At 32.6% G+C, this 15799-nt stretch overlaps 1 protein-coding gene across 2 annotated transcripts; it reads right to left on the bottom strand.

Annotated features, from left to right (window-relative positions):
* Positions 1-264: 264 nt before the first annotated feature.
* On the bottom strand, positions 265-15513 carry LOC101892350 (putative uncharacterized protein DDB_G0277255). Of its 2 annotated transcripts, none has more exons than XM_005188102.4 (6): positions 15007-15513; positions 13478-13770; positions 9795-10837; positions 9510-9728; positions 8341-9444; positions 265-7511 (listed from the first exon to the last, which is right to left on the bottom strand). In XM_005188102.4, the coding sequence occupies exons 2-6, from the start codon at positions 13527-13529 to the stop codon at positions 6666-6668; spliced, it is 3264 nt and encodes a 1087-aa protein (XP_005188159.2). In that variant the 5' UTR covers positions 13530-13770; positions 15007-15513; the 3' UTR covers positions 265-6665. The 2 variants fall into 2 exon arrangements, with proteins under 2 accessions (XP_005188159.2, XP_019893972.2); XM_020038413.2 differs by having other exon boundaries at positions 15184-15513.
* Between the last annotated feature and the right edge of the window lie 286 nt (positions 15514-15799).

The raw sequence follows: 15799 nt of genomic DNA, 5'->3' as shown, positions 1-15799 counted from the left end.
AATGTACCAAGATTGGATCAAATCGTATAATCCCTTCAAGAGATATTGTGCGCACCAGCCAGACAGACAGATGGACGGACATCGCTAGATTGACTCCAAATGTCCTGAAACGTATTTGGTCCAAAGAGACCTAGGGTGTTATTTTAATGAGGTATGTTTTAGCCCGTTTTAAATGATATATACCCTCTCTAGCCATATGGCTGAGGGTATAAAAACCCATTACTTGGTAATGAGATGTTTTAATGTGGGACAAAATAAAACACATTTTGTTTTTTTTTTTTTTTGCTGTTCTTGTTTTGGTGTTTCATAGTTTTCTTTGCATTTATTTTCAATCTTTTCGTTTTTCTTTTTTTCTCGAATTATTCTTCTTTTTTATTTTATACACATTACATTTGGATGGTGTGTCGATTTTGTTCAAAAGTACAAAATAAAGTCTAATTTTAAATTTGATTTTACAATAACACAGTTTTTTTCGTGGAGGATAACTTAAATAATACAGGAGGAGAGGGGTTAACAAACTGGTATCAATGAGGGGGGAAATATATAATTCAAAAAAAATTTTTTTTTTGTGAACCAGCAGCCAATTATCGTCGTTGTCATTGAAATTCAATTATTACATTTTTCTTTTTTTTTTTTTTAATTTACAACATATGGTCTTAGATAGGATTCTATATCAATAATATGAATAGTTGGAAGATTATTGGATACAAATTAGGTAACATGGTGGCTTATGGTAATATAAAAGAAATTATATATAAAGTTTTGGGTAGGTGGTATAATTTTTGGGTGGCATTAAGGGTTTTGATGCTGTAAGGTGTGCTTTAGAATATTTTGTTGGTTTTCATATTATAAATTTGTTGTTGTTGTTGTGATAATAACAAAATATATTCGTTATAACAAATGCATAGCAAAACAATACATATGTCTATATATAAATGAAATACATGTACAATATAAAATTAAATTCTCATCTCATTTCAAATCATAAAAAGTAAAGGCAACAACATCATCTTCAAATTTCACCAGATGAAAACATTAAATTGTATTGACATTTGTTTGGTAATATTTCTAATTCTCTATTGAAATTCATGTTGATTGTGATTTCGAGATATATAATTTCATTATTTGAATTCAATTAATTTATTAATTGAGGTTTTGATATGTCTCTGCATAGAACAATTTTATTTTATTTTTCCTGAAAATAAACACGCTGCCAACAATTTAATGATTTCCCCTTAAAAAAACATTGATTTCATAACTAATATTAAGTAGGAGATCTGTTACAGATAAAGGATTTTTAGGTTTTAACTCAAATCTTAAGACAATGTTTTAAGTTTTCTCTTAAAAAATAAGATTTTATTTTGCACTTTGCCAAAAATAATAATGTTTTTCCATACTTTCCAAGAATAATTAAAAGAAGATGTTTCGTGTATCTCAAAATGTTCACATTCAAAGGTCAACGTTTTTGTTTTGAAAAATAAGATTTTTTCACAAATTATTCAAATATTTCACTGCACAACATACATTGTACTTTATTTGTCCTTGTTACTGGGCGGGTTTCATTTTTCTTCTCCTTCATTTGTTGTTGATTAATTGACCAAAACTATTTGTTGTTGTTGTGTTGTGTAGAAAACCATTCTTTTTTTTTGTTTGTTTATTAAATATGTTTTATTTTTTTAACAAAAATTTTGTCAAACATTTGATGGGATTGCAAAGGATGGAATATTGAGTTGTCTTTGTTATGCAATCTATTTACAAATTTTTGGCAAAATTTTGTTGTGCAAGTAGTGGAGGTAAAGTGTGAAAAGGAACGTTTCAAGGTCGAGAAATGGAATCCGTATTTGAAAATATTATATAATTACAAATCAGTTGGAAATCAAAATTCACTTCTTTGGATATCCCTAATTTACATTAAAAAAAATGTAGTTTATTTTAAATCATAACCTCACATAAAAATTTGAGGTTAGGAAATTTAAAAAATTCAAAATTTGTTCCCTTGGATGTTCCCAATTTACATTGAAAAAGGTGTTGAAGCTGGTTTTATTGTAATTTGGGGGAAAATTCAAAAATCTGTTTTTTTTTTTTTAAATCATAACCTCAACAAAAAGATTGAGGTTAGGAAATTTTAAAAATTCAAAATGTTCTCCCTTGTATGTTCCTAATTTACATTAAAAACGTTGTTTGAGCCGGTTTTCTTGTAATTGGCAGAAAAATTCGAAGATCCTTCTTTTTAGAAATCATAACCTCACAAAAAGTTTGAGGTTAGGAAGATTTCAAAATGTTATTCTTTGGATATGCCTAATTTACATTAAAAAAAGGTGTTTATACCCGGTTTTATTGCAATTGACGTAAAAAATCATAATTCAGTTTATTTCAAATCATAACCTCACAAGAAAAGTTGAGGTTAGAAATTTTTAAAAAAATTCAAAAATTTCCTCCCTTGTACCTTTTTAACAATGTCTAAATGAAATAAATGCAAATAAAAAAACAAATGATGTATAATTCAATACTCAGTTGAAATCATAACCTCACAAAAAGTTTGAGGTTAGGAAAATTTCAAAATTCAAGATTTGCACTCTTGGATACATCTCTAATATACATTGGAAAGGGGTTTAGGATGTTTTTATTGCAATTGCCGGAAGAATCTAATTTCAGCTCAAATTTGGATATCTTCAAAAAAGTTTTGAGGTTAGGAAATTTTCCAAATTCAAAATTCAATTTTGAGATCTTCTTTACAATATCCAAAGAAAATTTAAGCGAATGAAAAAAAAATAAAAACAAATGATGGATATTTAAAAATTAAGTTGAAAATTTGAAATTATAAGGTTTGATCTCAGGAAATTTTCAAAATTCCCACGCTGGGATATCCCCTAATTTACAAAATACATAATTCAAATATTTTTTATAAAAATTTGTTGCCATAAGTTTCCTTTTTCACATTTTACCTTCACAACTTGTTGAGATTTTATAAAATTAAATAAAATCGTTTATGCCCCGTTAGGACACGGGGATTCCAAAATGAACTCAGTTTTAAAGTCTCGAAGTCTTTCATTTTTAAATTCATAAATTTTTATAAAAAATGAATTCTTTGAAAACTTTGTTTCTGCAAAACCCATGCCTTGTGAAATTCCCTAATCCCAACGAGACGGAATAATCAGATGATGTAAGAGTATCTCATCTTTTTTTATATAGTTTACAAAAAACCAGGTTGGAGTTGTTTTTTGTTTGTACATTGTTCTTGTGTTTTTGTTTCATATATATAATTTATTATAAAAAGGATTTTCAAAATCCTTAATATAAAAAATAAAAGCCTTATAAGTAAATAAAATTCTCAACAAAACAATTGGGTAGGCTGAATGGAATTGTACATTTCCCACTTTGTAGCTCTTCGAGTCCTGTTAAAATCTGTTTCACATTTCGAGCCCCCAATTTAAATCCTAAAGGGCTTAAATCCTCTTATTTAACATTTTGTATTTTGGTCATGTTTCTATATGCCGATACGGAAGTGAATTCCAACAAAAAATACAATTTCAAATTTTATTTTAAAATTGTTGATTTAATTAAAATAATAAAAAAGTAAAAAGTGTGGGTCGGTTTAAAAAAAAAACATTTGAAATTTTTTTCGCATTCATAAAAAACAGGACTTTAATACACAACTTTCAAATACGAGTGATTTTAAGATATATAGGATTTAAGCTGAGGGCCCAAATATCAAATAATTTACCACTTAACTTCAAAAAGTTACAAATGGAGAGATTTGCAGTTCAATTTTTAATATTCACTTGTGGGGAATGAATTTGTCACTTTCGTCAACTCGTCCTCATTCCAAATTATTTGGGAGGTGCTAAATTTTGTTTTAATTATCGTTATTAAAATGTGAAATAAAATCCAAGAGTAATTGATTCAGTTCAGTTTCGGTTTAAAAATTCTAAATCTTCCTGCATGTTTTGGTTTCTCCCCATTCATTTAAAATGAGGAAAGATAAAAATTAAATAAAAATTCCCCATGTAGTTCTTTAGGACATGTTACAAATTATTCTCAAAACTGTATTCAACAAAAATAAATGGAAATTTGAAAATTGTTTTGTTGAGAATAGTAGTTTTCTTATGCTATATATGCTGGGTTCCTTCTTCCAGGCTTTGTTTCATATATATATTTAAATATGAATAATAATTCGTTTGTTTGGTAATTTTTTGTTTAGAAAAAGGGATTGTTGTTGTTTGTTTATAGGGGGAGTGGGGTATATATATTTTAAACAAATATTTAAGAAAATTATGTTTCGAAAGAAAATTTCATTATTTAATTTTGTTAAACATTCCAATATTCTTTTTGTTATTTGTTTTTTTTTTTTTTTTTAAGAGAGGAAGACTTGTTTTAGTTTTGAGGACTTTCGGGTGTTTGTTTTGGTTTTCCAAAAGAAAGAAAAAATAATTTTGCAATTTTCTTAAATATTTGTTTAAATTCGATGATGAAAAAAGAAAACAAACGATTATATTAGCATCCTCGAACGAAAAAGCACACATATTCTCTTTCGATTCTTAATTGCCATTCAATTCGCAGGGCAAGAGAGTCTCTCACCACTATTAATACATATATTATTTATGCTTTTACTCAGGAGAACGTTAAGTGTGTACTTTGTTTAAGAAAATTAAAGCATACTTTTAGGCTGAATTAAAAGTCCTCAAAGGAGATATTTTATGACAAAAAAAAAACGCATTTTAATGGTGAATGCTGTGCATTAAAAAAAAAAAAATTATTGAGGATTTGCTTTAGGTCTTCAAAAGTTAATTTAATTTACCAAATGCATAAACAATTCAAAAACATGAGGAATTTTTACGATTTTTAAGGTTTCACGATTTAAGGTTTAGGTTTTTTGAAAAATTAAAGTTTGGATTTAAATCTTTTGTTTTCTTTTTCATCTCTTCAAGTATTCTTTTGGTGGAATTGATACTTGATTGAAAGATGGGGAGGGGTGTTGTTGTTTAATAATAATCCATATTTTTATTGATCCCCTTTGAAGTTTTCTAAAACAAAAAGTTTCAAAGAGAAATTCCATAAAAATTTGTAACAATTTGAAATTTTCCCAAAAAGAGCTATCATCAAGGGAAACGAAATGTATGCTTGTTTCGATGTGGAAGCAGTGAGGACATAAAAATTTAATCTTTATGAAACTAGTTTTCAAGCAAAAAAAATCTCTTTTTAAAAAACAATTTTTGGTGGATGTATAGGACCACTAAGTCCACATCTTTTTAATGGTGTATTTACAAAAAGAAAAAATAAACTACATTTCTCTTAAGGAAATTAAATTAACATTAAGATATTGCCATTTAAACCCGTTTAAGAGAATTTGGTATAGGCTAAAGGGTTATTGAATTGTGTTAAGATATCTTAAGAATGTCCTACAAAAAAGGCAGTTGAATCTAGTGGTGGGTAAATTTCACTAATTGCTTTTTTTCCTTCATCATTTTCTATCACTCAAAGAACAATAATAAATTTCAAGCATTACAGGGGTTTTCTTTTCCATTTCTGATACTCTTAAGGAAAACTAACAATTTGTATGGTAAGGAATTTGGGTTTCATTGGGGGATGGGGGGAGGGGATAGAGTATAAACTAAAAATATCATGCAAAATTAAAAAGAAATAATATTTGAACTTAAAAATTTTTTAAAAATGAAATCACAAAAAAGAGAAATAAAATTCAAACTTACATTAAATACAAAATAGGCTGTCAAATGGAATTTTAAATCAAGGCTTACATATGGTCGTCGGCCAGGAAGATTGCTTCTAACAATATGACAAAAAAACTTGGCAGTTTTTAAACTTTTTGATGCGACTTTCTTTAAATTCTAAATCACAATATGTATCTTGTGATAGCAAGCAAACTTAAGGTGAGAATACATAAAACATTTTTTTGAATGACTTAAGCCATTTACTCCCTTTTTTTTTTGTAAAAAAACAAAGGAGCGTAAGGCCAAAATCGAACAGAGTCAACCTAAAACTCCATTGTTTCTCTACGAAGAAGCCAGTTAGAAAAGCCTTCTATGCTCTCTCAACTTTAGTTGTCAGATGGCCTTCTTACTGGCCGACTATATATAGGCCATGTTTTAAACTATACATTAAAATTTAAGGATAAGCATAGAAATTAGATTTACAAAAACTGAAACCAAAAAAAGAAAAGAAAATAATTGCAGAAAATATTTTGAATACGGCTAAAGCTTTTTAAGTAGTTTGAGCAATTATTTGAATACATTATTTGAAATAAGAATTTCACTTCATATTCCATATGTTTGTGGGGGGAGGGGCGGTCATTGTAAGTTTTAATTCAATTTGTCAAAGGGGGGAGGGAAAATTAAAAAGCAAAATAAGAAAAAAAAATAAACAAAAAATAAAATAAAAAAATTGAACAAATTTTGGTACTACTTTAAAAAAATATTTTGAGAATTTCAATTTTGTTTTTCAAAACTAATAAAAAAACCAAAAATAAAAACCAAGTACCAAAAATTTTTCAATTTATAAAACAAAAAAGAAAACAATAATAATAAAAAAATCACCTTCACAAAAGCGTCCTTTAGATGTTTTTCTTTTCTTTTTTTTGTTTTTCTGATATGAAAAGAAAAATTCACCAAATTTTGTAGAAAATTTTTTCGCTGAAGAAAAAATCTCATTTAACAAAAAACATTGGCCATAAAATTTTTGGTAAATGTAAAATTAGTCCATGAATTGAAACTTGGTGTAAAAGACTGCCTTTGTTGTTGCTGCTGCTGTGGCTGATGAGATGTTGAACGTCTAAGTATGCGTAGATTTGTACCCGATGCCATGCGTTGCAATTGCGGCTGCTGCTGCTGTAACTGTTGCATTGTATGCAAATCAGTGTTTTCTCGTTTCAATGAGACCATTTCGGGGAAATGCAATGATACTGATGAAGGACGTGGCTTCAATTGGACACCACCGCCACCAGAATTGTTGATGACCTTGTTGTTCTGTTGTTGTAAAATGGTATTGGTGGTATTGTTGATAAAACCATTGGCAGCTGCAGCAGCGGCTAATGCCAACAAATCATTGCCACTTAAAGGTGGTGGCGTTGGGGTACGATAACCTGTATTGTTGTTGTTGTTGTTATTTGTATTTACATTCATTTTATTGTTGTTGTTATTGTGGTTATGATGATGAAGATGATTGTTGGTTTTATTGTTGCTGCTATTTGTACTCAACATCATTGTGGAATTGGTAACAATCATTGATTGTTGTTTCAATAAACGTTGTGGTGGTGGTGGCGGCTGTTGTTGTTGTTGTTTGTTTGTGTTAACGGTATTATTTACATTTGTATTTTTATGATTCAATTGTTGTTGTTGCTGTTGCTGTTGATAATGTTGTTGCATACACATCTTATCACTTTGCGACTTGGCCCTTTGACGTCCACTTAAATTGTTCTGCTGCTGTTTCTGAGATTTTGCCATAGCTGCTTTCATTTGTTGTTTCTCTTTACGTATCAAATCAAACGAACTTATAATCTGAAATTGTACAAAGAAATGGTAGGGAAAATGTGAGAAATTTCGATACTCATAAAAAATATACAGAGTGAGATAAAAACACTGCAACAAAGTCCAACGCCATAATTGCTACATTTTCTTTTTGAAATTGTATTGAATGAAAGGAAAAATGTCGGAAATATCATCAAATTTAGATCAAGTTTAGATTTGTTCGAATTGGTCACTTTTGGCACGAATTATGACCAAATGAAACCGTCTCACGCTGCCCAAATGTTGCTCTGCGATATTTTGGCCCAAGCGCTTCCTTGAGGTGATCCACAATTTGTATTTTTTAGTGCCAACCTTGTTTTCCAAAATACTCCAGACACAATAGGCCAACGGATTGGTATCCTGAGATTTTGGTGGCCATTGTGCGCTGGAAATGAAACGAGGAACCTCATTTTGTAACCATTCTTGGGTGGCGCGTGCTGAGTCCGATGATGCTGAGTCCTGTTGGCTGATGCCACGGTCGATTAGTACGAGCGGAGAGCGATCGATTAATACGAGCAGTAATGACGGCTTTTGTAGGCTTGTAAATAATATAATGAGCTGTCACTGGAATAATTTTAACAGCTGTCGGACGAGTGGCTTTGAAATGACAGCAGTCTGAAGTTGGTTGCAGTTTTTTCATCTCACCCTGTATTCTATAAAAGACCCCCCCCCTCCTCCTCAAGGGTACCCTATCCTATAGAAGACCAATCGTCAAAATAGAATTTCAAATTTGTTGAACTTGACATGATAAATGTATCATTCCTATTTCCTAACATATTTCACACGGCGGAGGACCTTCAACTTTCGCCCAAGCACTTACCTTTTCACCATTTTGTTGTTGGTGTAAATTGCTGCAATGACTTTGGCTGTGGAACAATTGACGCTTTGAAGATGATGACGATGATGATGTTGCTGTTGTTGAATTATTAACATTGTTGTTATTGGTATTGTTGCAACCATTGTTGTTGTTGTTGTTGTTGTTGTTATTGGAAACATTGCTGCCAGCAGCAACAAGTTTTGAATGCCTTTTTTGATTGCTGTTATTGATGTTGTTGTTGTTGCTGTTTTGGGTGTTTACACCACTAGTTGTGGCGTTTGTCGTTGATAAATTTGATGATTGTTGTTGTTGCTGATTTGTTATAGTAGAACCACAGTTATTGTTGTTGTTGTTTAATGTCTTACAATTACTTTGATTATTATTACAGATATTGTTGTTGTTGTTATTATTATTATAGTTAAAATTATTATTTAATTTAATACCATCCAAATCACCCATGGATTTATGGCGTTGTCTTTTAGAACGATTTGAATTGCTGTTATTATTATTATTTGTATTGTTATTATTATTATTATTGGAACATGTATTCCCATTGCAGGATATGGATGATGCAGCCAAAGCACCACCGTTTAAGGCATTTTTATCATCATTATTATTGGTATTATTATTAGTATTATTTATATTGTTACGCTGTTGCAAATGCTTGGATTTTTTACAACTAGATTTGGTTTGTTGTGGCAGACCATTGTTGTGGTTGCTATTGAATGTGGTCACGGGGGAGGTGGATGTGGGTGAACCACCAACGCCACCGCCGCCAGAGAATTTGCGACGACGTGTCTCAACACCATTTCGCTTGTCGTTAACCCACTTCTTTAAGCGCTTCACAAATGGTATTATCATAAAAAAGGAATTGGCATTTATGCCTAATTTGGCTTTTGATATGGCATCATTACGATTAACAGGCAATGAATCAATGGGAAACCAATCACAGCATTTAATCTCATTACGTGTGCGCGGTGAGAATTTCGTTTCTAACGAAACATCGCGCACTATATACAGGCGAGTGTATTGATAATTGATAACAGCTTCAATGTAATCATTTGGTACAATTAGTTCGGTGATATCGTAGCCGGTTTCCTCAAAAACCTAAAAAAACGCCAGAATTATTATCATTTAAATATTTAATCGTGTAAAAAATAGTGGAAGCTTACCTCTCTGGTGGCACAGTGTACCGGATCTTCGTTTTCATTAACCTTTCCCTTTGGGAAACCCCATGAACTTTTGGCAAAATATGATTGCACTAACAGGCAATAGTTGAGATCCTCCGATATAAGTATAGCCCCAAATGTTGGCACCGATAACTTGTAATTTTTCCAATCTTCCAAGATTTTATCTACCGAAGATAAATGTTGTTGTAGGAATGGTATATGCTGGAAAGTAAACATCACATCATTATTTAACGTTAATAGCTGTATAAAGTAGAATAGATTTCCTACCTGAAATAATTGCATAGCAAATGTTTTAATACCACAAGTTTGCAGTTTATTGTCCTCCTCGGAGGCACAAAAGAAGTCCAAATAAAACCAATGGGCCAACTCGATTTGAAAGCATATACGTATCATATTGCTTAGCTCCATGTCGGGCACGTTGATAATGAAACGACTGGCCAGATCATCAAGTATATCGGACGGAATTTTAAAATTATTTTTGCTGCCATTGCCGCCTGCACCTCCTCCACCTGTGCCATTACCACCATTTATCACAGCTGTTGATGATGTCGATGTGGTTGTAGCTGATGTTGTTGCTGTTCCCACTTGCTGCTGTTGTTGGTTTTGATTTTGTTTCTTTGTTGTTGTTCCTGTTGGTTTTATAGATAAGGCTTCAATTAAAGCTGTGGTAGGATCTTTTGCACTAGAGGTGGTGGTGGTGGTATTTGTCTGATGATAATGATTATGTTGCTGATGATTCGTTGATGTCGAGGAAGAATTTTTGTTAGCGGTGGCTGAGGTTGTCAAGGACGAAGAGGAGGAAGAGGGAACTAAGCCGGCTGCTATGGCAACCGTGGCCGTGGTCTGTTGTTGTTGTTGTTGATGATGATCAGGTCCATTTAAAGTTGTTCTGGTGGTTGTTGAAATGCTGGCAGAAGATGCCACTACTGCTGCTGCTTCCACTACACTGTGGTGGTGTTGTTGTTGTTCCGGTAGTCCATTAAATGTAAATAACTTAAGTTCTTGTATCTGTGGCGTCTGTGGTTGTTGATGCGGTTTTTGGAATTGCAGTGCTGAATTAGACACCACCAATGAAGATGAGGACGACAACGATGTTGAGGAGATCTTAGCTGAAGAAACATATTGCGGCTGTTGTTGTTGGTGTTGGTGTAGTGATGCTGTTGATGCTACTGCTGCTGTGATGGTGTTGTTTTTTGTGTTATTGTTATTTTTATAGTTGTTGTTGTTATTATTGTTATTACTGTTGATATTTAGTGCATTTTTAAGCGTAAGTGATGCAAGGAGCGCTAGTCCATTATTGGAGGCTAAAGCTGTAAAGAAAATGGAGGAAGGGAAATTGATGAAAATTAGGATATTTTCTAGTGCTAAAATTGGAAGATTAAGAATTTTTTATTTAAAAATTGGAAAGTACTTTTAAAAAAGTAAAAATGAATTTTGACTGGATAGAAGTAAAGTCTTCAGTATGTCATACTCTTAATTCGGACTTGATGTATTTAAATCAAGATTTAAACTAAATCTAGAGACAATTTCTTCAATGAGCATTAGATAGGGGAAAGAATGGACAAACATACTGAATGGACACAACCTGAAAGTGAATTGCCACTAGGGCTCTTGCACATCAGAACTTCTGTCATTATTTCGGAAGAAATTTTAGCCATGTTTGCGGAAAATAGCTTTAAATGTTATTAGAACTTGGTAAAATATCTCCCTTATTGAGGCAAAGCGGCATGGTTCCAAAATCAAATGGGCTAACCTGTAAAATGTTCCTACATAAGTCCCATATAAGGCTGGTATATGGTCCACGACAAAATTGTGACACTAATATCCAACTGGGAACAGAACAGTTTCGATTGCTACGGACTATGTGGTTGAGGACAGGTATACTGGGTGAGATGAAAATGCTGCAACCAATTTCAGACTGCTGTCATTTCTAAGCCACTCGTCCGACAGCTGTTAAAATTATTCCTGAGACAGCATCTTATATTGTTTACAAGCGTACAAGAGCATTTTGGTGAGAATTTTCCAGAATTTTTTCCAAAGTTATTCGTGATGGAATTCAAGCGTGGAAAACCACTAGTGGCTATCGTTAGAGGACATCATTTAAATGTGAATAAATCTTTTGTGTCTCGTACCATCGCTCGTTATCGTGATACTCGACGTCAAGGAAGTGGTCGGAAGAAAACAGCAACATCAACAGAAATGGTTTGAAAAGTAAAGAAGCGACAAAGAGGTCAGCTGAAAATATGCACCTTCGGTCTAATGGCCACCGGAACTCAAGCACCGGCCACGGTGATGATGTGGGCCGCCATAACAGCCGATGATGGTATCAGAAAAAATGCCGATTTTTATTGAAATATCCTGGAGGGTGTATTACAGCTTTGGGCGCGGAAAAATTTTGGCCGCAGACCTTGGACATTCCAAGAGGACTCAGCACGCGCAACCCAAGAATGGTTACAAAATGAGGTTCCTCGCTTTATTTCCAGCGCACAATGGCCACCAAATTCTCCCGATACCAATCCGTTGGACTATTGTGTCTGGAATATTTTGGAAAGCAAGGTTGGCACTAAGAAATACCAAAGTGTCGATCACCTCAAGCAAGTGCTTCGCTGGAAATGGGCCAAAAGAGCGGCAGCGTGTGACGGTTTCATTGGCCGTTTGAAGACCATAATTCGTGCCAAAGGTGACCAATTCGATCAAATCTAAACTTATTCTAAAATTTGATGCTATTTCCGACATTTTTTGCCTTTATCCAATACAATTTAAAAAAGGTAAAAAGAAGGGTAATTTGGCTTTTTTTCTGCATGAGCTCTAAATAAAGGGAGACATCTGCAATACATCGGTTCCAAATGGTGGAAGTTTACCCATTTTTGTCTTCTGGCGACTGTCACTTGGATAAAAAAAACAACGTCTATCTAAATTACATGCCCTTTAAGGGTCTCGTAATTACCGTCTACTGCGGCAAAGCGTAGCACATTTCGATGGGCCTTGAATTTCGTCTTAAACTGCTAAGTCTTAGATCGTTTGTCCCAATTTCAAGCAGTGAGGCAAAGATATTCAAAGGTTGGACCACTTCTTTGTTGAAGCTAAAGATATGCGAGTCAGCGATATAATGTTAACTTTTTAATACCAAATTCATTGATAGACCCCAAAGGCAGATCTGATAGACTCTTCATCAATGTTTCGCTATTTGTGAGCAATGAGCAACATAGTGTGAACAATAAATTCCATGAAAAATTAATCTATGTTGAATGAGTCATTTGATATGAAAATATCACAGTTTGGGACGATTGACACATAGGGATTATTCAAATATTTTCAAATATTTGTATACCTTATTCCAAACTGAGAATCGAATGTCTACTATAAAATCGCCATGGAAATATCTGTTATCCCGACTGCCTCTGGTGTGAAAATTAATCAACAATGATATTCAATAATTTATATGTGAGATAAGCCATCGCACATGAGACGAGCCCTTGAAAACGAGATGTTTAGATTAATGGTGTGTTTTGAATAACATATAGATTTTGCTTGTGAATCATTCAAATTTTTATATAGTCTGACAAGTTGATAGCCGGATATTATTGATACCAGATGTATGGACGAACAGAAAATACCTATAAAAAATAAATAAATAAATCAACATTTATGTGGCCTTCTTTTTCACTCATAGGTCTAGGTGGGAGGTCACGTCCATTACTTTGCATAGCATTTGCTGCCGTTGTTGTTACTACAACCTCATAGACAGGCCAGCAAAGAAATTCCAATTTTATTTACATATACGCCTGATTTACACAATTTTATTCAATACACATTGACTAACGTTGGCTCCCGGATAACCTATTGGTTTTAAGAGTTACACACATGTTTCGCTCGCTTTGTATTAACATAAAAAGGTATTTTTATTAGAAAACTTGCTATGATACAAGAAAATGTGTGGTCGGACTTACCATTTTCATGTTTGAAACCTCCTGGTGTATCCGAATTTAAGGCAATTTCCATGTTTTAACTTCGTTCCAATTATCCTTTTTTGTTTTATTTTGTACACTTTACTTTGTAGTTGTCAATATTCGTTCGGTTTTCTTTGCTTTTTATCACAATTGAATTTTTTTCTACGAAATTAAAACTGCGGGGCTTCTCACATTTGTATTAAGTCTCTCCAATCGCTTAGTGAATTTTATTCTTTACTTTTAAGTTCAATTATTTGGGGCTATTGATTTGTTCTCTCGATCCCTTATCCTTACTGCGTTTTAAAATTTGAAGAAAGGTGGTAGGTTAAATACGCGTTTTAACTTTTTTTTGCCCAACTTCTTGTTTTTCTCCCGTTCGTCGCCGTCGTCGTTGTTGTATGATTGTGTGTGCTCTCGCGCGTTCGTTTGTGTGTACGATGATGAATGAAAAACAATGTAATAATAAAAAGGTGGAGAATAAACAACAGAGATGGTAAAATTGGTAGTACTTTATTGTACGTATTATTAATCGGCGTTTTATTTATGACTTTTTTTTTGATAAGTACTATCGGGCCTTATTTGTTTGATGCTAAAGTTGACAGAGCAAAGGGAACGACACAAGAGAGTTGTTTACTGGCATCATTTATCATGCCAAATTATAAGACCAGAGCTAAACACCATGTAACGGCGTCAAAATTCAGGCATGAGTTTGTCATTCCTCTATGATTTGACATGTCAAAGGGAAAGTTGAATTAATACAGACAGTTATTTCTCTCCCTTTTAAATTATTTGAGAACTGTTCATAGGACAACATGGAAAACTAAAATAATGTCAACATTGCATTACAATATAGCTCTTTTTATTTAAGGGGTTTCTTTTTGAAAAATTTACGTCAACTCAATAAGAAATCAGTATTGAATCATAATTCGGGGTGTTATTGTAAAAACCACACAAACTCATAGTACAAAATTTGGTACTATTTTTTTCCAGCACTATCACATCAATAACAGCACAAAACAACGATTTACGGTACGGGGAGGTGGAAGAAGGGAACACAGTTTTTTAATCATTATTATTGTTATTATTGTGGTTGTTTGTGTGTTGGTAGCAATTTTTTTATTTCGTTTTTTTTTTTTTTTTTGTTAAAAAGGGAAAAAAGGGTGAAGCGGGGCATAAAATAATCGCAAAACATTAAGGTAGGTATTAAAAATAAGAAGAGAAATACACAATGAGTGAATATTGAAGTTAAGGGTGTTCGAGCGAGAGAGAGAGAAAATAAGAAAAATTGTTGATTGCTACCAACATTTGATTGCAACATCAACCACACACAATGCACATATTTATTTGTTGTTATATGAAGCTGGTTTTTGCTGTACTCTGTTATCGTCAATATTTATGCCTGTTTTTTTTTTCTTGTTGTGGTTGCTACTTCAAAGATGGCTGCTTTTTTGTGTTTAGTTTTCATGTTTACTTATTATTATGCCTTTGTAACACCTTTTTTTATTGTGTTTAACACTTTTTGCACTGACCTTCGAACAATTTATTGAACTTTGCAGAATTGGTTTGCTGTTATTTTCCATTGTGTACATACATATATTTCATATGTGTACCTTTAAAAGCCATTTACAAATTGTGTTTTGTTTTGAAAAACGACGAAAACAAACAATAAATTGTCATCTAAAAATGGCTTGTACTAAAATTATTACTTTTTAGTACACCTTTTTCACCACCGATACACAATTCACTGGCTAGCTGGCTGGCTGTGTGTGTGCGTGCGTATGTATCTTTGTTTTTTTCTTCAGTTCATCAATTTTTTTTGTGTGAACTTTCTAAAAAAATATTTTCCGTTTTCACTGGCTTTTTTCAAGCCTTCGTTTGTCAATTTTTCGAAAATACACAAAAACTGTAGATTATGTACACGATATTTTCCATAAAATTCACTAGTTTTAAACGATTTTGTAGCTTTTTTAAGGAGAAATTTAATTTTTTTCTTCACTTGTACGCTCCTTGTCTTTGCTTGCGTTGTTCGTTTTGAAGTAGTGATGACAATGGGTCGATACTAGGTTTTGAGGTAGCAAAACGATTTTTAATGGATGCATTATTATCGATATCACAAAAGTGAGGATAATTGCTTTCAAAGCCCTAGAGACTTCTTTTTTTCGATCTATAGAACCCTTGTGTGTCGAATTTCCACTGTGTTTACCGTTTACACAAGACAATATTTTTAGAAAAATGGAGGGAAGAGAATAATGAAAATTGCTATTATATTCTTTTTTCATCTTTTAAAAACATTTGTTATAGCTCATTTAAATAAAAAGCATT

Source organism: Musca domestica, unplaced genomic scaffold (assembly GCF_030504385.1).
Source record: "Musca domestica strain aabys unplaced genomic scaffold, Musca_domestica.polishedcontigs.V.1.1 300, whole genome shotgun sequence".
NCBI lineage: Eukaryota > Metazoa > Arthropoda > Insecta > Diptera > Muscidae > Musca > Musca domestica.
This window is presented reverse-complemented; position numbering and strand designations above follow the sequence as displayed.